Genomic DNA, 23,505 nt, shown 5'->3' with positions numbered 1-23,505 from the left:
GGAGAAGGTGACACGTTTGAGCAGACTGAAGTCAAGAGAGAGAGGTCGGAAACGTCCTTTGCCAGCCGCACCAAACGGACAACTGTCCATTGAGTGAGTCACTATAATATTGTTCATGATCATGCGTGTTAGTACAACCACAGTACATACTCTTGTCTGGCGAGGTGTACAAAAAAACATAGTAATAGGATCATAATACGAGCAATATGCTGCAACATTTGAACACACAGCATACAACAACTATGAATGAAAGTTGCATTATTGAACCGCTCCGATCTCATCCAAGCAGCAGTAACGCTAGCATGTCATCTGAATACAACAGATACCAACACCACCCATAACGTCAACACTATTATTTGTTATATTGAAATAAATGCCTTCTCCTTTAGATGAGCGTGCCGAGAGATTCTGACTGGCTCCGAGGCGTGCAGTTATTACTCGCTCCAGTTCACGAGCAACGAATAAGTTTGTGGTCAAAAGTTTTCAACCATTTTCCACAGTAGATGCTCCTTATTTTCGGTAGGTGAATGTTCAATTGTAGTCAAAGAAAAGTTGCATGTTTTTTCCCCCACTATATTTTCACTCCAATATACAGGTGAAACTCAAAAAATTGAATGTGGTGTACAAGTCTTCAGCAACTGAACTTCAAATGTGATATGAATATGTGATATAAACTCAAAGTGAAATATGTCACGCCTTTATTTGTTATAATTTTGATCATCATGGCTTATAGTTTCTGAAATTCCAAATGTTCTGATATTTTTAATGTAAAGTTTTCATAAGCTGTAAACCATAGTCATCACAATTATAATGAATAAAGGCTTGACATATCTCACTTTGCATGTAAGGAGTTTATATCATTTCCAGAAGAATATATATTTATTTTATATAGTTTCAAAAAAGTAATTTTTTTCTATGCTACGTACGGGCCTTTTGAGACCTCACTGTAGGCGTAAGGTCCTGCTACTTTTAAACTAAACTAAATTGATGCTAAACCACCTTTACGTGCTTTTTTCCCCCAAATATGAGTCAATAAGAGAACCGTTAAGGAACCAAATCGTTCAGCAGAATGGAAAGTGGAATCAGAACGGGAAAAATGTTATCAATTCCCATCCCTAGTTGGTATTGATTTGATACCGAAGTAGCGATACTTTTGACTACCGTATTTTTCGGACTATAAGATGCAGTTTTTTTTCATAGTTTGGCCGGGGGTGAGACTTATACTCAGGAGCGACTTATGTGTAAAATATCAAATAATATTATTTAGCTCATTCACGTAAGAGACTAGACGTATAAGATTTCATGGGATTTAGTGATTAGGAGTGACAGATTGTTTGGTAAACGTATAGCATGTTCTATATGTTATAGTTATTTGAATGACTCTTACCATAATATGTTATGTTAACATACCAGGCACGTTCTCAGTTGGTTATTTATGCCTCATATAACGTACACTTATTCAGCCTGTTGTTCACTATTCTTTATTTATTTTAAATTGCCTTTCAAATGTCTATTCTTGGTGTTGGCTTTTATCAAATAAATTTCCCCAAAAAATGCGACTTATGTTTTTTTCCTTCTTTATTATGCATTTTCGGCCGGTGCGACTTATACTCCGAAAAATACTGTACTCTTTTTGCAATGAACGTCTTAGTGTTCTTACATGGTATGTCCATGCTGGGATGGATGGCTCCAGTGGTCTTGACAGCGGGCGGGGAGTGTCGTCCGTCGACCTGGTCGGACTCAGCATCCTGAGCTTCACCGTGGATCACTGCGATACCGAGACGCAGGCGTTCGGCAAACGACTGAGCCCTGCATGCCAAGTGGAAACAATTACTGTGTTTAGTATGATTGTGGTGTACCGGTACACTAATACTTGTCGGGTAGAAGTAATTGTTTTAACACGAAGTTAGTGTTGGGTGTGAAACTTCTCATTCATGACTTACAGCAATTTTTTTTCCACGTAACCACAGTACCGCCTCTGTTACACCTCTGATGTTGTCATCAAAGTCGTCAAACTTGCAGGTTGACACGAGGAACAATTTTATGTCGAGAAAAAGGCTTTAGTAGAACGTGCTGAAGGGCTTCCGATTCAGGCCACTTGCAGTATTAGCATAACTAACCTGCAAAATTTTATTAAATAAAGACATTTTATCATGGTCTGTTAGATGTTAGATGCTAAATAAACATTTACTTCTGTGTCCCGCAGAGCCACGTTACTTACCAAAGATCACAGACAAGTAAAACAGACCTTCTTCAAAAGTCAGCATGTGTAGAATCAACGATGTAGTCATGTAAATATTAGGGCAACCCTTTTTAAAACTGTATTTATTCATTTACATCAGGGGTGCTCACACTTTTTCTGCAGGCGAGCTACTTTTCAATTGATCCAAGTCGTGGGGATCTACCTCATTCATATATATAATTTATATTTACTTATTTATGAAATATATGTTTTTGTTAACAAGTTAAAGGTGTTTAATGATAATACAAGCATGTTTAACACATATAGTTAATATTGTTAATAAGTTAAAGGTGTTTAAAGATAATGCAAGCATGTTTAACACATATAGTTAATATTGTTAATAAATTAAAGGTGTTTAATGATAATACAAGAATGTTTAACACATATAGTTAATATTGTTAACAAGTTAAAGGTGTTTAAAGATAATACAAGCATGTTTAACACATAGTTAATATTGTTAACAAGTTAAAGGTGTTTAAAGATAATGCAAGCATGTTTAACACATATAGGTAATATTGTTAACAAGTTAAAGGTGTTTAATGATAATACAAGCATGTTTAACACATAGTTAATATTGTTAATAAGTTAAAAGTGTTTAAAGATAATACAAGCATGTTTAACACATATAGATTAATTTCTTTCATGAAGACAAGAATATAAGTTGGTGTATTACCTGATTCTGATGACTTGCATTGATTGGAATCAGACAGTAGTGATGATAACGTCCGCATTTTCGAATGGAGGAGAAAAAAAGTCCTCCTTTCTGTCCAATACCACATGAAAGTGGTTGGTTTTTGGCATCTTATTTATCCAGCTTCCGTACTCCTTTGTATACACTTTACAAGAAATACATTGTCGGCAAACTCCGTAGCTTGCTAGCTTGTGCACGCCACCTTTCTGAGACTCTTATTTTGGTAGCGCAGGCAGGATGAAGCAGAGCTTTTATTGTGCAACTGTGCAGTCGGTCTTTGGAGTTTTGACGACAGGTACGGCGCCAGAGTCTGTTGAAATAAAGTGTTCCTCGCCTTCCTGTCGGCAATTTTAATGAGCAGCGTCATCTCAGAAGACCTCGGGTGCCGTGAATGTCAATCAAGTGACGAAAGTGACGTCATAGTGAAGATTTATGATCGCTCATTTTTAGGACTATTTTTTTAATGCCTGGCTGGTGATCGACTGACACCCTCCACGATCGACCGGTAGCTCGCGATCGACGTAATGAGCACCCCTGGTTTACATCATCAACATACTGTACTATTAAAAAGTATTTGCCCCCATTCTGATTTCTTACTCTTTTGCCTTTAAACGTTTCAGATCAGAGTTAAATACAGGTAAAAGCCAGTAAATTTGAATATTTTGAAAAACTTGATTTATTTCAGTAATTGCATTCAAAAGGTGTAACTTGTACATTATATTTATTCATTGCACACAGACTGATGCATTCAAATGTTTATTTCATTTAATTTTGATGATTTGAAGTGGCAACAAATGAAAATCCAAAATTCCGTGTGTCACAAAATTAGAATATTACTTAAGGCTAATACAAAAAATGGATTTTTAGAAATGTTGGCCAACTGAAAAGTATGAAAATGAAAAATATGAGCATGTGCAATACTCAATACTTGGTTGGAGCTCCTTTTGCCTCAATTACTGCGTTAATGCGGCGTGGCATGGAGTCGATGAGTTTCTGGCACTGCTCAGGTGTTATGAGAGCCCAGGTTGCTCTGATAGTGGCCTTCAACTCTTCTGCGTTTTTGGGTCTGGCATTCTGCATCTTCCTTTTCACAATACCCCACAGATTTTCTATGGGGCTAAGGTCAGGGGAGTTGGCGGGCCAATTTAGAACAGAAATACCATGGTCCGTAAACCAGGCACGGGTAGATTTTGCGCTGTGTGCAGGCGCCAAGTCCTGTTGGAACTTGAAATCTCCATCTCCATAGAGCAGGTCAGCAGCAGGAAGCATGAAGTGCTCTAAAACTTGCTGGTAGACGGCTGCGTTGACCCTGGAACTCAGGAAACAGAGTGGACCGACACCAGCAGATGACATGGCACCCCAAACCATCACCCAACCATGCAAATTTTGCATTTCCTTTGGAAATCGAGGTCCCAGAGTCTGGAGGAAGACAGGAGAGGCACAGGATCCACGTTGCCTGAAGTCTAGTGTAAAGTTTCCACCACCAGTGATTGTTTGGGGTGCCATGTCATCTGCTGGTGTCGGAGATTTCAAGTTCCAACAGGACTTGGCGCATGCACACAGCGCAAAATCTACCCGTGCCTGGCTTACGGACCATGGTATTTCTGTTCTAAATTGGCCCGCCAACTCCCCTGACCTTAGCCCCATAGAAAATCTGTGGGGTATTGTGAAAAGGAAGATGCAGAATGCCAGACCCAAAAACGCAGAAGAGTTGAAGGCCACTATCAGAGCAACCTGGGCTCTCATGACACCTGAGCAGTGCCAGAAACTCATCGACTCCATGCCACGCCGCATTAACGCAGTAATTGAGGCAAAAGGAGCTCCAACCAAGTATTGAGTATTGTACATGCTCATATTTTTCATTTTCATACTTTTCAGTTGGCCAACATTTCTAAAAATCCCTTTTTTGTATTAGCCTTAAGTAATATTCTAATTTTGTGACACACGGAATTTTGGATTTTCATTTGTTGCCACTTCAAATCATCAAAATTAAATGAAATAAACATTTGAATGCATCAGTCTGTGTGCAATGAATAAATATAATGTACAAGTTACACCTTTTGAATGCAATTACTGAAATGAATCAAGTTTTTCAAAATATTCTAATTTACTGGCTTTTACCTGTATTACACAAAGACAAGCTAAGTAAAAACGCAATTTCAAGTCATAATCTTATAGGGGGAAACTATTCTAACCTCCATAACCCAACATGAATAAGTACTTAGTACTATACTAACCCCAATAACTGCTTGTGCCAACCTCAGCGGTGCTTGTAATGACGGCAATGAGTCTTTCACACGTTGGCCCACTCTTCTTCACAGAATTGGTTAAATTCAGCAACATTGGAAGGTTTCCGAGCATGAACCTTTTAAAGTCATGTATCTCGTTTGGATTTAAGTCTGGACTTGGACTAGGCTTCAGAGGTAGACTTGCTTCTGTGTTACGGATCATAGACCTGCTGCAGAACCCAAGACCGAATCAGCTTGAGGTCACCAACTGATGACCGTGCCTTGACCTTCAGGCGGTTCCTTCAATCACAGCAAGTGGTCCAGGTGCTGGTGCAGCAAATCAGACCATCACACCACTACCTCCATATTTTACTGTTTGCATGATTCTTCTTCACAAATGCTCTGTTATTTCTACGACAGATGTGACGGAACGCACACCTTTTCAAAGACATATTTCCAAAAGTCTTGGCTATCATTAGGATGTTTTCTGGCAAAAGTTAGACAAACCTTAGTCATATCTTTGTTTAGCGGTATTTTTCACTTTGAAACCCATTTTGAGACCAGGATCTTCTTGTTGAGTGATAAACACTTAACTGAGGTACGTGGGATCTGCAGTTCTTTAGACATTGTTATGGATTCTTTTAGGACCTCTTGGATGAGTCTATGTGCTCTTTGGGTTGTTTGTGTAGCGCAGCCATTGTTCTTAGTTTTTCCCATTTGTGGATAACGGCTCTCACTGTGCTTCGTCGGAGTCCCAGAGCTTTAGACATGACTTTGTAATATTCTCCAGACTAATAGTTGTCAATGACTTGTCTTTTGCTGAATGTATTTGGATTGAGCCATGATGTCTTGCTTTTGGGGACCTTCTCATCTTTGTCTGAAAGATTCCATTTAACTGATCTCTGGATTGGACAGGTCTGGCACACATCAGTCCTGGGTGTGGCCAGTAAAAGAACTCAGCTTTCCAAAAATTAGAGGTGCCCAAGACACGGAGCTCCTGCAGAGCCAACCCTAGGGAGGACCGAGGGCAGGCCACCAGCGACTAGAGCCTCTTGTCAGTCTTGGGGACTTCACTGAAGTACAAAATCAGTCAGAGTTGTTTGGGGTGAAGAATTGATTAGGAAAAGTTGTTTTGTAGGCACAACTTTGATGTGTCATTTTTCCTTATCTGGTTTTTAAATGACAAAGTGTTTGGCGGCGCAGGAGGACACAGCAGCCACAGTTCAGTTCAGGGCGAAAGAGAAACTTTATCTAGACTCTTCCATATGTATTGCATGCATGGAAACATTGACAAAGAATCTTTGAAGTCTTACTTCATGATTTAATAAGGAGGCAATGACTTTCATGTATGACCATAACATTTTTTTTTTTTTCCATTAGTAATGGAGTCTGTTGGGTGATTAGAAACATTAAGGCACGACAAGCAAAATAACAATCCAAAACTACTTTCTCACAGCACCGTATGTAATTAATTCTTAAAAAAGAATGACCAGAAGAACCACAATAGAGAAGCGGGGGCAACAGCTACATGACAATAATGTAATACACACGATTATTACGGTATATTACTGTGTAGTTCAGAAAATAAGAACCGACCTTTTGGCAGATGAAGGGGATTTGGCCACAATCACGGCATTCCTATAGTCAGGGATCTAGAGAAGACAAAACGAAAATAAATTGTGTCATGTGAACAGTCAGAAGACACCGTGTGGATCTACCAGAGCTCAGCAACAATCTTTAGGAGCCACAGTCAAACTGAGTCTCATGGACACAACTCTTTTAGTGTATTATAGGACATCTGCCTGAAGGGATGGAATTACTGTACAGTATTATATGGTATATGAATGGCGATTCTGCCTCCTTGTGTTGGAGTACAACTAGTTGGGTTTTTGGCACCAGCTTCTATATTAGATCTGACCAATCTAAGTCTAAGACTAGATCTGACCAATCAAGGTCTAAGACTAGATCTGACCAATCAAAGTCTATGAGCATGAACTGATGAAGCCCACTTGGACGAGAGACAAAACACCTTTTAAGACAAACTGAACAGTCCAGTTGCGATCGGTTGAATGCCCTAAGAGAACAAGCAAGATGGTTTTCCTCAACAATTTTATTTTGACTGACATGTAACTGAAACTGTTTTTATGTTGGATACATTCTAAAGAAATACTGTAGACCACGGTTTAGCTTTACTGTTAAGTGGATATTAGTTAAGACTTTATTTTACGCCATGGTGGTGAGGATTATCATCTTAGAAGTGGCTTTGCACTGTGAATAGACAACGCGTTTGTTTAGGCAAGACACACCACCTGCTGGTATTCATGCAGCTCCTGAATGTGTGTAACAAAGAATATGGTAATGTCATTGTGTCTCTCTAAGCATGCATCCCACTGGAAAATAATATTTCACATGAGTACAATCTTTAACCATGTAAACACCAGGATGTAGCTGGGCTTGGCTGCTCATCAGCAGATCGTCGATGAGTTAAAAAAGGCAAATATCGTCTCCGATTCGATCCCGTAATCAGAACACCTCTATTGCTCATAACAGTCCAGTCCTACCATATCCACCCGTCTCCCTGTTTTTCTGGCTTGGACAAAATGCGCATGTAGCCGGTAAATGTGTTTTTAAGTGGATAGAATTATTTTTTAACTCCAGTCGCATAAATAAAAATTTTTTAGCCCTGGTGTGGAGGAAATTATTGGTTTTTTTTGTTTTTTTTAAATATCTGCGTCCATGTTTGTTTGTTTCTGCTTGAAGAGTTCTATTTACACACAGTACACACATTACAGCAAGCTTAAATGTCAACATGCAACACAAACACAAAAGTCTTGTTTGTGTGCTCCAAAACTTTAAAGGGGAACATTATCACAATTTCAGAAGGGTTAAAACCATTAAAAATCAGTTCCCAGTGGCTTATTATATTTTTCGAAGTTTTTTTCTAAATTTTACCCATCACGCAATAGCCCTAAAAAAAAGCTTCAAAGTGCCTGATTTTAACCATCGTTATAAACACCTGTCCATTTTCCTGTGACGTCACATAGTGAAGCCAACACAAACAAACATGGCGGAAAGAACAGCAAGCTATAGCGACATTAGCTCGGATTCAGACTCGGATTTCAGCGGCTTAAGCGATTCAACAGATTACGAATGTATTGAAACGGATGGTTGTAGTGTGGAGGCAGGTAGCGAAAACGAAATTGAAGAAGAAACTGAAGCTATTGAGCCATATCGGTTTGAACCGTATGCAAGCGAAAACGACGAAAACGACACGACAGCCAGCGACACGGGAGAAAGCGATCGCCTTCTAACCAACGATTGGTATGTGTTTGTTTGGCATTAAAGGAAACTAACAACTATGAACTAGGTTTACAGCCTATGAAATACATTTGGCAACAACATGCACTTTGAGAGTGCAGACAGCCCAATTTTCATCAATTAATATATTCTGTAGACATACCCTCATCCGCGCTCTTTTCCTGAAAGCTGATCTGCCCAGTTTTGGAGTTGATGTCAGCAGGCCATGGAAGCTAGGGTCGATATGGGGTTTGGCTCGCTCGTCTGCGGTAACAAACTGCCGCCATTGCTTGCCGTGCTACCGAGGTCCTTTGTCTCTGAATTGCTCACACACTCCGGCAGATTAAATGGGGGTCTGGCGGCAGATTTCTTTGACTTTATCGTTGGAAATGCATCTGCTTTGAGTGTCGCAGGATATCCACACATTCTTGCCATCTCTGTCGTAGCATAGCTTTCGTCGGTAAAGTGTGCGGAACAAACGTCCACTTTCTTGCCACTTTCGCATCTTTGGGCCACTGGTGCAACTTGAATCCGTCCCTGTTCGTGTTGTTACACCCTCCGACAACACACCGACGAGGCATGATGTCTCCAAGGTACGGAAAACAGTCAAAAAACGGAAAATAACAGAGCTGATTTGACTCGGTGTTTGAGAAAATGGCGGATTGCTTCCCGATGTGACGCCACGTTGTGACGTCATCGCTCCGAGAGCGAATATTAGAAAGGCGTTTAATTCGCCAAAATTCGCCCATTTAGAGTTCGGAAATCGATTAAAAAAATATATGGTCTTTTTTCTGCAACATTAAGGTATATATTGACGCTTACATAGGTCTGGTGATAATGTTCTCCTTTAACCACTATGTTGCTACAATAAAAAATAAAAAAAAAGGTAAATCCTTTGACCTTGTGTCTGGAATTGTTTGTGGCATTGTTGAGTTTTGGAGTGATAAACGAGCAGCGGCTTCATGTAGTCACCGCTAGCGTTAGCACAAACCAGCAGTGTGAGGCGATCCTTTATTGGCCTGTCTCCCGGTAGTGCCTTCTCCTTTTCTGTATAAAAGGTCCGCTGCAGCATTTTTGTCGGCCTCATCACAATCAGGTAATGAAGGTCAAGCCGATAAAATCCTGAAACTGAAGGGGCGTAAGCCGGAAGCAAACTAGCTCAAACGCTAGCTCAAAGCAGCTGTCTAGCAGCCCCAAGCTATACAGCGATACTGTGAGTTTGGACACATTTAAAGCGTTTCTGATCACACCAAGTGATCTCAAAGACTCTGACTGATACAAGGTATGACAATTGTGGAAATAAACAAGTTAAAAGTGGCGATCACCGTCGAAACTCTTTGAAATGGCCACGCATGTGTGTGTGTACATTATGTAAACAGGATCTGACATCTTCAAAATGGTCATGGCCGTGTGTACAGAAAGTGATGTCATCAAAATGGCAGCCTGTGATTGCATCAAATGGAATGCAAAATTAATAAATGAATTAAGCCTTCACATGCACTGCATGGTTCGCACGCAGAGGCATATTTGACGTGACGTAAAGGTTCGTAAACCGAAATGGTCGCAAATATGAGGCATTCGTAAATCAAGGGTCCAATGTATTTAAATGAATCACTTTTGACTGAGTTATCATGCACCTTTAACATGTTATTTCATGGTTTGCTAGTTAAGTGTTTTTTCATTGTTTTTAGTTGTACACAGTAGGTACGATAAATTGAAATCGAATAGACATTGAGGTGTTAATAAATAACCGCAAGAGGCTGATGGTTTTTTTCTCCGCCGTCACCGGCATTTGAGTCACAGACATGTTCGCCAAACAGAATCACTGAGCCGCACGTTCGTTCGTCTCTCAATTCAGACAGGAAGAAAGACGTCTTACTTTGTGCATTGCTCTCAGCACCTGAGTGCGTTTAACAGTAGAATTAACTGAACAGTGACCCCTCTTTTCAATCATTAACAATCTTTGTCTCGGCAGAGACTAGAGCGGGGCACCGCCGCCAACACACACACACACACACACAATACAGAGAACCTCGCTACTCGCCAGTGAGAATGGCAAAATAACACAAATTAGGAAATTATAAAGGCAATTTCAGCTCCAAATAGGATGGGCAATATGAGCCCATCAACGCGGACGAATGAGTAAAAATGCCGTGGTGATCACATGATAGCAATAATCAAAAAAACAATGTCTGACCTCGTTTTCCAACTGGGAAAAAAAAATACTATTTAGGTTACATTTTTGCTTACATATATGAATCAATTTTATTTTTGTTTATTTATTTAGGACAACACATTTATTTACCTTCCAATTACAGTACAATGGTAAACAATTTTACAATAATGAGAAATAAGTTTATATCTTTTTAAATGGTTACTTGCATTTTTGTCATGTATTATGATTACATTATAAACACTGTATAGTTTTTATCCATTATTTATTCAGTTTAAGAGGATGATGTAAACAAAAGCTCTGAGTCTGTCTGCATGAAGCCAAATATTTTTTTAAAGTAAATGATTGCATATTGTTCTAATGTGTGGCACCTTGAAGCAAGAATGTTGATTAACAGTCTAAAAATAACATGATTTCTATTACTCGTTATTTACGCATTTCTATGTATAAAATATAAAAATCAAAAATAGAATCGCCAACACAATTTTGAAGAGAAAAATCGCAATTAGGCTTTCTCTCAAAATTGTGCAGCCCTTGTGTACAGTTAAATTATTCTTACTTTTGGTGATAATCTGGCACCCTTAAAAGTATGCTTATTGAAATGCTTCCTAATTAAGGCTTCAGTGATGAATTATTGTATCGATTATTTTAAGAAGCTCGCCATGCTGGACAAATGTACATGGATTTTCATGTGGCACCAGGAGTTTGACCCTTGTGGATTAGTGAAGTGAAGTGAATTATATTTATATAGCGCTTTTTCTCTAGTGACTCAAAGCGCTTTACATAGTGAAACCCAAAATCTAAGTTACATTTAAACCAGTGTGGGTGGCACTGGGAGCAGGTGGGTAAAGTGTCTTGCCCAAGGACACAACGGCAGTGACGAGGATGGCGGAAGCGGGGATCGAACCTGGAACTCTAAAGTTGCTGGCATGGCCGCTCTACCAACCGAGCTATACCGCCCCAATTAGCAGATTATATAGCTTTATGCAGGTGCGTCTTTAGCCTTTGATAGGTGAAACAGCACAAAGGAAGGACTAAGCATTTTGTGGATGTTTGCCAATACCTCTTCTTGGATATACTGTAGCAAGAAGGGCGACGCTCTGAGGTTGTCCACTGGGATGTTGAAAAAGCCTTGAATCTCCTTCTGATGGAGGTCCATAGTGATGAGGTGTGTGAGCCCTACGCATGAGTAATATTGAGAACATGTATAATGGCAGACATGTAACCACTTGGTTTGAAGAGTTAGACTATGACATTAACTTGATACACTTCTGTGAAAACATAGCTATTTATTGTAGTATTATACTACCGGTATATATTATAGCATTATGTCCACAAACACAATTGAATGAGATCCACTACAATACTGCTGACTCTAACAAGCTTTGTCTCAAAGTTAACAGTCTTTTATACAACACTAAAATGATAAATGACGGAAAAAGTTTGAACAGTATAACAAAAACATGGATGTGTATTCTGCTCAAACCAGTATGACCTTTAGTGCCACAAAGTAATCCTCCCCTCACCTGCTTTACACATCATGGAAGCGATAAGCTTGGAGACGATGGAGCCCCTCTTCCTCATCTTGCACTGCTTGCTGTAAGGGAAGTAGGGGAGGACGCCGGTGATGCTTTTCGCACAAGACGTCCTGCATGCGTACACCATGATCAGCATCTCCATGATGGTTGTGTTCACATCTCTGGTGCCGCCCGGGGTTAAAAATAGAAGACATAAAAGCATGCAAGAAAATCCATCATTAGTAGGATGTAGAAACTGTTGGCATTAAGTTGGGAGTTCATTCCTACTTGGACACCGTCTGAATCACAAAGACATCCTTCCCTCGCACGGACTCTTGAATCTGTACCCGTGTTTCTAGGAAAACAACAGAGGACGTGACGATAACGACAAGGCCTGTGATGCCCTTCAGATCCATGAGTAGGTGGCGTCTCTCAAACAAACACACAAACTCCACTGTGTGAAAATGCAATGTGCCTCCCACATTTTGAAAAGTTTGGAACAAAAACATTTTCTTTGCCAGAACCACTTCACACTTTGACCATTTAAAGGGGAACAGCACTTTTAGGGATTTTGGTCTATGATTCACAATCCCTATGTAAGACAAGAACACTTTTTTTTTTTAATGCATTCCAACTCGTAATTCACGACAAGTACGAGGTGGCTAACAATGCAGATAATTATCTTTAAACTTGGAAAAGACTAAATCTATGGTATTCAGTAATAAAAGACAGATATAAGTTAGTTTATCCATAAACAATGTGAAAATTGAGAAAGTGTCTGAAATCAGATTTCTTGGGGTCATCTTAAACCAGGGGTAGGCAACCCAAAATGTTGAAAGAGCCATATTGGACCAAAAATACAAAAACAAATCTGTCTGGAGCCGCAAAAAATTAAAAGCCATATTACATACAGATAGTGTGTCATGAGATATAAATTGAATTAAGAGGACTTACAGGAAACTAAATGAGCTCAAATATACCTACCGTATTTTCCGCACTATAAGGCGCACCTAAAAACCACAAATTTTCTCAAAAGCTGACAGTGCGCCTTATAACCCGGTGCGCTTTATATATGGATAAATATTAAGATTCATTTTCATAAAGTTTAGGTCTCGCAACTACGGTAAACAGCCGCCATCTTTTTTCCCCGTAGAAGAAGCGCGCAGTGCATGCTGGGATATGTGACGTTTCATTTCCATTTGTGTGTTTATGTAAAGACCCCAAAATGGCTCCTATTAAGTGTGTTGTCTGTCTAATTATAAATAATGCAGACGAGGCGTGTTAACTGAGTTCTCAACGTTTACTTACAGCGTGCTCATAACCACATTCTAACTCCCAGCATACAACAACGCTTCTCAGGGCTACCGCGCATGCTCGTAACTATCGTTGCATGCTGGGTAGTGTAGTTGTTATATTTGCTAGCTCATAACAGCACATTGAGAGACACGCTTACGCGCTTAATTCAATACTCGCCGTCATTCCGGGTGGATTGACAAAAGACCTCCAGCCGCTAGATATTGGTGTCAACAGGGCATTCGAAGCTAGACTGCTAACTGCGTGGGAACAGTGGAGGACGAAGAAGCGCGCGGTGCATGCTGGGATATGTGACGTTTCATTTCCATTTGTGTGTTTATGTAAAGACCCCAAAATGGCTCCTATTAAGTGTGTTGTCTGTCTAATTATAAATAATGCAGACGAGGCGTGTTAACTGAGTTCTCAACGTTTACTTACAGCGTGCTCATAACCACATTCTAACTCCCAGCATACAACGCTTCTCAGGGCTACCGCGCATGCTCGTAACTATCGTTGCATGCTGGGTAGTGTAGTTGTTATATTTGCTAGCTCATAACAGCACATTGAGAGACACGCTTACGCGCTTAATTCAATACTCGCCGTCATTCCGGGTGGATTGACAAAAGACCTCCAGCCGCTAGATATTGGTGTCAACAGGGCATTCGAAGCTAGACTGCTAACTGCGTGGGAACAATGGATGACAGAAGGCGAACACACCTTCACTAAGACGAGGAGGCAGCGCCAGACGACGCCAACATCTGCCAGTGGATCGTAAATTTGCCCAACTTTTCACTTCGGACACCGAAGACGAAGGATTTACGAATGAAGAATAACTTCAGAAAGTGAGCGCTATGTTTATTTTGTGTGTTGTGACATTAACGTTCGAGCAACATTATGTTGCTATTGCTCTGCACTATTTTGAATTTGACTATGTTTGTGATTGCACATTTGCGTACATTTTGGGAGTGAACAGAGTTGTTAGAACGCTGGTTTTTAATATATTATTAAAGTTTGACTGACCTATCTGACTGTTTTTTTGACATTCCCTTTAGCGCAGCGTAGGCGCGGCTTATAGTCCGGGGCGGCTTATTGGTGGACAAAGTTATGAAATATGCCATTCATTGAAGGTGCGGCTAATAATCCGGTGCGCCTTATAGTGCGGAAAATACGGTACATATGAGGCATTATGATGCAATATGTACATATAGCTAGCCTAAATAGCATGTTAGCATCGATTAGCTTGCAGTCATGCAGTGACCAAATATGCCCGATTAGCACTCCACACAAGTCAATAACATCAACAAAACTCACCTTTGTGCATTCATGCACAACGTTAAAAGTTTGGTGGACAAAATGAGACAGAAAAAGAAGTGGCATAAAAACACGTCCTAGAAAGTCGGAGAAAGTTATACATGTAAACAAACTACGGTGAGTTCAAGGACCGCCAAAATTAGTAGGACAAAACGGCGCTTGCCAAATACTCGAATCGGTGAAGCATTTTTAATATAAACAGTGTGCTTTTGTCAGAGTTTGTAGGTGCCGAACCCCAAGATGCAGAGAAGGCGGAAGGCATTGTGCGGGAAAACAAGATTTAATGTTTATAAAATAAAGGAAAAAACACAAACCAGGAACTAGGAACAGGAAACAGGATGCCAGGGAAACAAGAACTGGAAGACGAGGAACAAAAAGACAGCAGACTACAAACAGCTACAGAATATAGCTTACCGCTACCACATCCAGCTACACTGACAACGACAAGTAGAAATGACAATGATCCAGCAATGACTGGAGGAGAAGGCAGGTTTAAATAGTAGCTGGCTGATTGACACCAGGTGTGGCCAGGTGCCAATCAGCCACAGCTGAGGGGAAGCAGCACTCAGGGAGACACTCAGGAAATGAAGACAAAATAAAAGCGCTGACAGGAAACTAAGACAAACACAGAGAAAAAACTAAAACACAGTCAAACTGTCAGGGACAAGCCTGACAGCTTTATGACAACTAGGGAGGTTTGTGTCATGTTTGGCCTCCTACAGAAACCATATTAAAACAAAAAATAAATTCTTTCCCCTCATCTTTTTCCATTTTTCATACATCTTTGGAAAAGCACCAGGGAGCCACTAGGGCGGCGCTAAAGAGCCGCATGCGGCTCTAGAGCCGCGGGTTGCCGACCCCTGTCTTAGACGAAAAGTTGACATGGAAAGCTCATATATTGCATGTGAAAAATAAGGTATCTAAAAGCTTATTTATTTCCCGTATAAAACAGTGAGAATGTTATATTGCTCAATTATTCTACCTTATTTAAATTACTGTGCAGAAATATGGGGAAATACATATCACAGCAACATAATGCCTTTATTTCTTTCACAGAAAAGAGCAATTCGTATCATTTTTATAGTAGGATATAGAGACCACACAAATCCACTCTTCATGAGGTCAGAATTATTAAAACTAAAAGACATTGTAGAATGGCATACTCTATTAGTGATGTTCAAAGCTAGAAATAAAGTTCTTCCGAAGGACTTACAAAAGTTATTTGTGTTCACGTCTGAAGATGAGAATCACGGAAGGCCGTCTAATTTCAAACATCCAAGAGTGCGAACAAATTTGAAGCAAATGTGCTTGTCTGTTGCTGGTGTGAAAGCATAGAATTCTCTAGACCAGGGGTGTCAAACTCAAATACAGAGAGGGACAAAATTTAAAACTGAACAAATTAACCTTTTAATAGGGACCCAAACAAGTTTTGCATTGAATATTGAACAAGCAAGGCTTATTTAACTTTGTAGTGACATGCAAAATCGAGTTTCAAATAATAATAATAATAATAAAATATCAATGGCATATCAAATACAATTTAAATAAAAATTGAATGCCTCTTTTCTATTTGCAGCCTTCTGAGGTAAATATCAACATTAACTTTTTCCACAGGCTAATAATAAATTTGAAAATAAAATAATAATGAATGAATCAAACATTCAAGCCTTGGAGTAGCAAGAGAAAGTGCATGAATAAAACGTTAATTATTGCTCAGTTTGCTACACTGATTTGCTTTAACACTGAATATGGAACAAGCAACGCTTATATAACTTAATAGTGCAAAATCAGCTTTCAAAAAACAAACGAAAAAACATCAATGGTATATTAAATAAAATTTAAATAAAAAATTGAATGCCTCTTTTTTATTTGCAACCTTCTGAGGTAAATATCAACATTAACTTTTTCCACAGACTAATAAATTTGAAAATAAAATAACAATGAATAAATCAACCATTCAGGCCTTTTTACTGCTCAGTTTGCGACACACTGATCTAATCTGATGTGCCCAAGCCAGATACCTGCCATCTTTTCTGGGATGCTAGTTCATTAATGTCGGGGCTCAGGTGGGCGGGGTTTGGTGGTAGCGGGGGTGTATATTGTAGCGTCCCAGAAGAGTTAGTGTTGCAAGGGGTTCTGGGTATTTGTTCTGTTGTGTTTATGTTGTGTTACGCTGCGGATGTTCTCCCGAAATGTGTTTGTCATTCTTGTTTGGTGTGGGTTCACAGTGTGGCGCATATTTGTAACAGTGTTAAAATTGTTTATACGGCCACCCTCAGTGTAACCTGTGTGGCCGTTGATCAAGTATGCATTGCATTCACTTATGTGTGTGTAGAAGCCGCATATATCATGTGACAGGGGCCGGCACGCTGTTTGAATGGAGGAAAAGCAGACGTGACGACAGGTTGTAGAGGACGCTAAAGGCAGTGCAAAAGGCACTGCCTAAATATTGTTGTCCGGGTGGAAATTGAGAGAAATTCGGGAGAATGGTTGCCCCGGGAGACTTTTGAGAAGGTCACTGAAAATCGAGGGGGTTGGCAAGTAAGAGTATTAGCGGTGAATGCGGTGTTACAGCGGCAACGCCGCTATATAATACCGGCGGGCCAGCTCTAATGTTAATTTGATATTGCCTCAAGGGCCAAATGAAATTACACGGCGGGTCAAATTTGGCCCGCGGGCCAGAGTTTGACACCCATGCTCTAGACAACGACTTAAAAAGTTGCAAGAATATCTTTGAATTTAAAAATAGTTACAACTGGATTTATATCAAACTGATTTTTGATTTTGATTGGACGTGTAATTTTTAAAATGCTTAAACGAAAATTAAAAGTATTTTGGAGTTCGGTTGTTGGTGGAGGGAACAGTGATAAAGTCATTAGAATAATTTGTGTTAAAAAGGGGGCAGATAAATATAAGAATAGTATTCTTCCATCTGCTCCTTTCTGATCATGGAAATGTATAAGAAACAAAAAAAAAACAATGAAAGTGTCAACTTGTTTACGGTATATGCATTTTAATGAAAGGAATAAAAAGAAATGATGGTGATGATGATGATAATGGGAGTACTCTCTCTTACCCGTAACCCTCTAAAATACATCCACAAACCACCAACAATACTTTATTTATATCTTGTGACCTGAATAGTATCCAAGTATTAACAATATTATTATAAGAACTAACCCCGAGGAACTACTTGTAGATGTGCAATGATCACACTTAGCAAACTAACTTTTGCAGCTATATTGGCATACTGAGATGCTGAACATTAATTATATATCATTAATAATGCTTCTAAACCCTTGTATAGTAGAAGGTTGTGGCCATAAACCAAACAGTCGGTCAACTTTAACAGTCGGTCAACTTTAACATTCAACCATACTTGCCAACCCTCCCGGATTTTCCGGGAGACTCCCGAAATTCAGCGCCTCTCCCGAAAACCTCCCGGGACAAATTTTCTCCCGAAAATCTCCCGAAATTCAGGCAACCTGAGTGAAGTGTCGACAGCCTGTTTTCACGTCCGCTTTCCCACAATATAAACAGCGTGCCTGCCCAATCACGTTATAACTGTAGAATGATCGAGGGCGAGTTCTTGGTTTCTTATGTGGGTTTATTGTTAGGCAGTTTCATTAACGTCCTCCCAGCGCGGTAACAACACACAACAACAGCAGTCACGTTTTCGTCTACCGTAAAGCAGTTCGTCTGCCGTAAACAGCAATGTTGTGACATTCTTAAACAGGACAATCTACTGTACATGCATATGTGACAATAACATCTAGATAAATGAGAACATTCATAGAAATAAAACATATAGCGTAAAAAATAAAATGTGTCCTATTGACTTTATCCCAGGTGTTCACATGTGATGTAGAACACATTGAATCCACACCTTTTAGTTGTGGTGCTGCCGGTGAGATTTTCAACTTGAGCTTCCTCATCTCAGAAGGAAAAGCATCTGACAGGCCCATCTTCCTCGCCAACTTCCACCTTCTGTCATATTGTACGCTATTCAAGTACTGTGATTGGACATATTCTAAACTTGTCCCACCCATTTACATGACGATATTAAATATGATTGGACTTTGTTTCTGAAAACTTTTAGTCTCTTTTCTAATTCGTCAACACTGGTTTAGTGAGTGGAGGTGTGTGTGTGTGTGTGTGTGTGTGTGTGTGTGTGTGTGTGTGTGTGTGTGTGTGTGTGTGTGTGTGTGTGTGTGTGTTCGTGTGCGCATGGACTAGTGGAATCTGACAGATGATGGACAGAAAAGAGGGACGATGACATCATACGAGTTCCCTTTTAGCGGATTTCTCGCTAATGCTGATAATTTTGTGAACTTGTAATATATACATTTTGTGGGTACATTGAAAAATGTACTTTCCCAACTTCAAACATTTGGATTTGAGGGGGCAAGACATTTATTTAAGGGGGCTCTGCACCCTCTTGCTACTACGTAGAGCCGTCCCCGTATTAAATACATAAATAAATATTAGACAAATAAACATATACACAATAATTAAAGTTCTCATAAACCGCTGCTGCCCACTGTTCCCCTCACCTTCCAGGAGGTGAACAAGGGGATGGGTCAAATGCAGAGGACAAATTTCACCACACCTAGTGTGTGTGTGTGACAATCATTGGTACTTTAACTTACTTCAACTTTAAATAGTTAAGTAATGTATGGCTCACCTACGGCTTTTAGAGAGTGCACAACTGCGCATACAACATGCTAGGGAGAGATGGAAGATTCCAGACTCTAGTGCATTTGATGAAGGCACTTTTGTGCGTGCCACACAGCAATGCATCATCAGAGAGGGTGTTCAGCATGGTTAGAAAAATAGTGACAGAGAATAGAACAAAGATGGACAATTCAACCCATAACTCATCAATGAGTAGATGAGTGTTATGTGTGTAAATAAATGAACACTGAAATTCAAGTATTTCTTATATATATATATATATATATATATATATATATATATATATATATATTATATATATATATATATAAATAAAATAAAATAAAATATATATATAGCTAGAATTCACTGAAAGTCAAGTATTTCGTGTGTATATATATATATACTGTATATATATATATATATATATATATATATAATAAAAATAAATATATATATATAGCTAGAATTCACTGAAAGTCAAGTATTTCTTATATATATATATATATATATATAATTTGACTTTGTGAATTCTAGCTGTAAATATACTCCTCCCCTCTTAACCACGCCCCCAACCACACCCCTGCCCCACCCCCGACCACGCCCCCCCCGCCCCCCACCCCCCGAAATCGGAGGTCTCAAGGTTGGCAAGTATGCATTCAACATTCGACTTTACAAAAAAACAGACAGGAAAAAATGCTTGGTTTTTTTTATGACTTATTCTTTATCAAAACAGGAAGATATGAACATCCCATCAGTCTGCATCCCAGTGAGAGTGACAGTGACTCTGTACAGTAAGTGATTGTTTTATTATGCTCATAGTTTGTGTTTCTTGTTTAGCACTACTTGCTGGATCTGCTTATCACTCAGTTTCTAAAACTTTTGGCCTATCCTCCTCATAGTAGGGCTCAAAAATATAAGGTTCTGGATCATCATTTGTCCCAAAGTAGTCGTCTGTGAGTCGTCTCAAGGTCTGCCATGAGTAGTAGTTGTTAAAGGAAATAGCGAATGTTGTGATGGGTCTGTGAAATTAATGTGCTGCCGTATGCCTAAAATGACCAAAATATGTAAATATTACACATTATAATAAATGTGTCTGTACCTTACATACAGTATATACTTACAGCATGTATATAAAATGTTGATGGAGGATTTTGGATGTATTTTAGAGCGCTTTATGGGTGCAATAGACACAATGATGTAATGACTCTCATTGACTCCATTGTTAGCTGAATATTGCTAGCGTTTATTTATGAGCTACTATGCATAAAAAATTGAAACCATATGTGTGCTTGTCTCACATACAGATTGTGAATGACAGGCAAAATTCCCCAAAAAGTGCCTGTCAGAGTGTTGAAAAGTCATTACACAACTGGACTAAAACACAATTTTTACACCACCGACAAACATCAGATCCAGCTTGAAATATTCAGACACATTTTAGAAATGTGAGAAGTAAACATTTACCACAGCACCGTGAGACATTAGCTTACCTCTGTTGGGTTCTTGGTAAACCTGCACTTTCCCAAGCTCCACCCCTAATCGCCTGGGAGACAAAAACATCAACAGGAGTTTGACATTCAAGGACAGAAAACAGTATAGTGTGAATTACTACAAAGTGCAGTTAGCCCAATTATTTGCACAAAGAACGTGTGTATGGTTTTTCCTCTAAACACTTTTGCCAAGTGTCTCATTTCCGGACAGAACATACTCATTAAGCATTGAAGTTCACAAACTCAAAATTTGGACAGGAGACGTCTTAATATGGTCTTAATATAAATGTCAAACTGCTCCTCTTGGAGAACACTTTCATGCTTGTTTATTTTGTGTTAACTGTTCACACAAAATGAGTTCTTTACACAGTATGAGCACCTGAAGCGCCAGGTCAAACAGCTGAGTTGTTCTATAAACATTCACAGTGACGACGACGTCTTGGCAGCGCGTCGCTAGATTTTCAACGACAAAGAAACCCTAAAAATAACCTTTATTAAAGGATGTTAATTCTGGATCCTTGCGATGAGCTCTCTGACAGCAGGAAGCAGTCATTCAAAGTGGAATCATATTGTTCCGCTGCATCATCGCTGTGTTTGTGAAGCTTTACCACAATTTTGAGTGGTTGTGGACGGCTGCACTGTAAACACTGCCTGTGCTGACTCGCACAAAAGCCGCAATTCAGGTGGAAACATATGCAAGCATTGTTTGCAGGAAACATCAATGAACATCATTTTTTTCATACCCGAAGCTGCCTTCAGTCCACTTGTGTGAGAAAGAAGTCATGTACTCACTCTGCAATCCTCTTCCCCATTTCGCGACTCGCGGGGTGCGAGTTGGCGGTGAAGATAACCAGGCCGCCCTTGGTGTGGTCCATGTCGCTGGGGTCTTGGCCTCTGCTCTCCCCACACTCTGGCAGTGGATCCCTGGGCACCCACGCTGCGCTGAGCCCTTCCTGCAGGAGGGAGGGCGGAGCAAACACTTAGTTACTGTAAAACAAACAAGTATAAAGTAGCTCTCATGCTTGCGGTGTACCTACTGTTGATAAAGCCAGGACATTGTTACAAACTAGCCAAAATAACTTTATTATATCAAATAATGCAATACAATTAAATATTAGTAAATGAAAATAGTTTTAGGTGCCACTTAAAGGGGAACATTATCACCAGACCTATGTAAGCGTCAATATATACCTTGATGTTGCAGAAAAAAGACCATATATGTTTTTAACCGATTTACGAACTCTAAATGGGTGAATTTTGGCGAATTAAATGCCTGTCTATTATTCGCTCTCGGAGCGATGACGTCACAACGTGACGTCACATCGGGAAGCAATCCGCCATTTTCTCAAACACATTACAAACACCGAGTCAAATCAGCTCTGTTATTTTCCGTTTTTTCGACTGTTTTCTGTACCTTGGAGACATCATGCCTCGTCGGTGTGTTGTCGGAGGGTGTAACAACACGAACAGGGACGGATTCAAGTTGCACCAGTGGCCCAAAGATGCGAAAGTGGCAAGAAATTGGACGTTTGTTTCGCACACTTTACCAACGTGAGCTATGCTACGACAGAGATGGCAAAAATGTGTGGATATCCTGCGACACTCAAAGTAGATGCATTTCCAACGATAAAGTCAAAGAAATCTGCCGCCAGACCCCCAGGAAAAGAGAGCGGATGAGGGTATGTCTACAGAATATATTAATTGATGAAAACTGGACTGTCTGCACTCTCAAAGTGCATGTTGTTGCCAAATGTATTTCATATGCTGTAAACCTAGTTCATAGTTGTTAGTTTCCTTTAATGCCAAACAAACACATACCAATCGTTGGTTAGAAGGCGATCGCCGAATTCGTCCTCGCTTTCTCCCGTGGCTGTCGTGTCGTTTTTGTCGGGTTCGCTTGCATACGGTTCAAACTGATATGGCTCAATAGCTTCAGTTTCTTCTTCAATTTCGTTTTCGCTACCTGCCTCCACACTACAACCATCCGTTTCAATACATTCGTAATCTGTTGAATCGCTTAAGCCGCTGAAATCAGAGTCTGAATCCGAGCTAATGTCGCTATATCTTGCTGTTCTATCCGCCATGTTTGATTGTATCGGCATCACTATGTGACGTCACAGGAAAATGGACGGGTGTATATAACGATGGTTAAAATCAGGCACTTTGAAGCTTTTTTTAGGGATATTGCGTGATAGGTAAAATTTTGAAAAAAACTTCGAAAAATAAAATAAGCCACTGGGAACTGATTTTTAATGGTTTTAACCCTTCTGAAATTGTGATAATGTTCCCCTTTAAAACGTGCCATTTATTCAGCTGGTCGGAGGAAGTGGAAAAAGATTCCACGCAGTTTGAGTTGTGTGTGCTAATAATGCACAAGCACATTTGGTTTTGTTAGTGCAGCAGGACACAGATATCAAGTCCCAACGTGGAAAGAGGAACAAGCGGCTCAGAAATGTTGCTTTATGATATGTAATGCTTCAATAACTCATCTTTGAGGGACAAAGTCAACACAGCACTTTGGAGCGTCGATTAGGCTTGGGCCAATAATCTGTCAAAAAATTCATCGAATGATAAGTGAAAATGGAC

At 39.7% G+C, this 23,505-nt stretch overlaps 1 protein-coding gene across 3 annotated transcripts in view; it reads right to left on the bottom strand.

Moving 5' to 3' along the window:
* LOC133615246 (phosphoribosyl pyrophosphate synthase-associated protein 2) overlaps positions 1–23,505 on the bottom strand; it is a 183,766-nt gene that overhangs the window by 38,385 nt on the left and 121,876 nt on the right. For all 3 annotated transcript variants that reach the window (XM_061973693.2, XM_061973694.2, XM_061973695.2), the window contains 7 exons: positions 21,712–21,872; positions 20,920–20,972; positions 12,437–12,503; positions 12,158–12,330; positions 11,695–11,810; positions 6,758–6,813; positions 1,661–1,809 (listed from right to left, as the gene is read on the bottom strand). In XM_061973693.2, the coding sequence (XP_061829677.2) occupies positions 1,661–1,809; positions 6,758–6,813; positions 11,695–11,810; positions 12,158–12,330; positions 12,437–12,503; positions 20,920–20,972; positions 21,712–21,872 (775 nt within the window). The remainder of the gene's footprint in view (positions 1–1,660; positions 1,810–6,757; positions 6,814–11,694; positions 11,811–12,157; positions 12,331–12,436; positions 12,504–20,919; positions 20,973–21,711; positions 21,873–23,505) is intronic.

Source organism: Nerophis lumbriciformis, linkage group LG22 (assembly GCF_033978685.3).
Source record: "Nerophis lumbriciformis linkage group LG22, RoL_Nlum_v2.1, whole genome shotgun sequence".
NCBI lineage: Eukaryota > Metazoa > Chordata > Actinopteri > Syngnathiformes > Syngnathidae > Nerophis > Nerophis lumbriciformis.
This window is presented reverse-complemented; position numbering and strand designations above follow the sequence as displayed.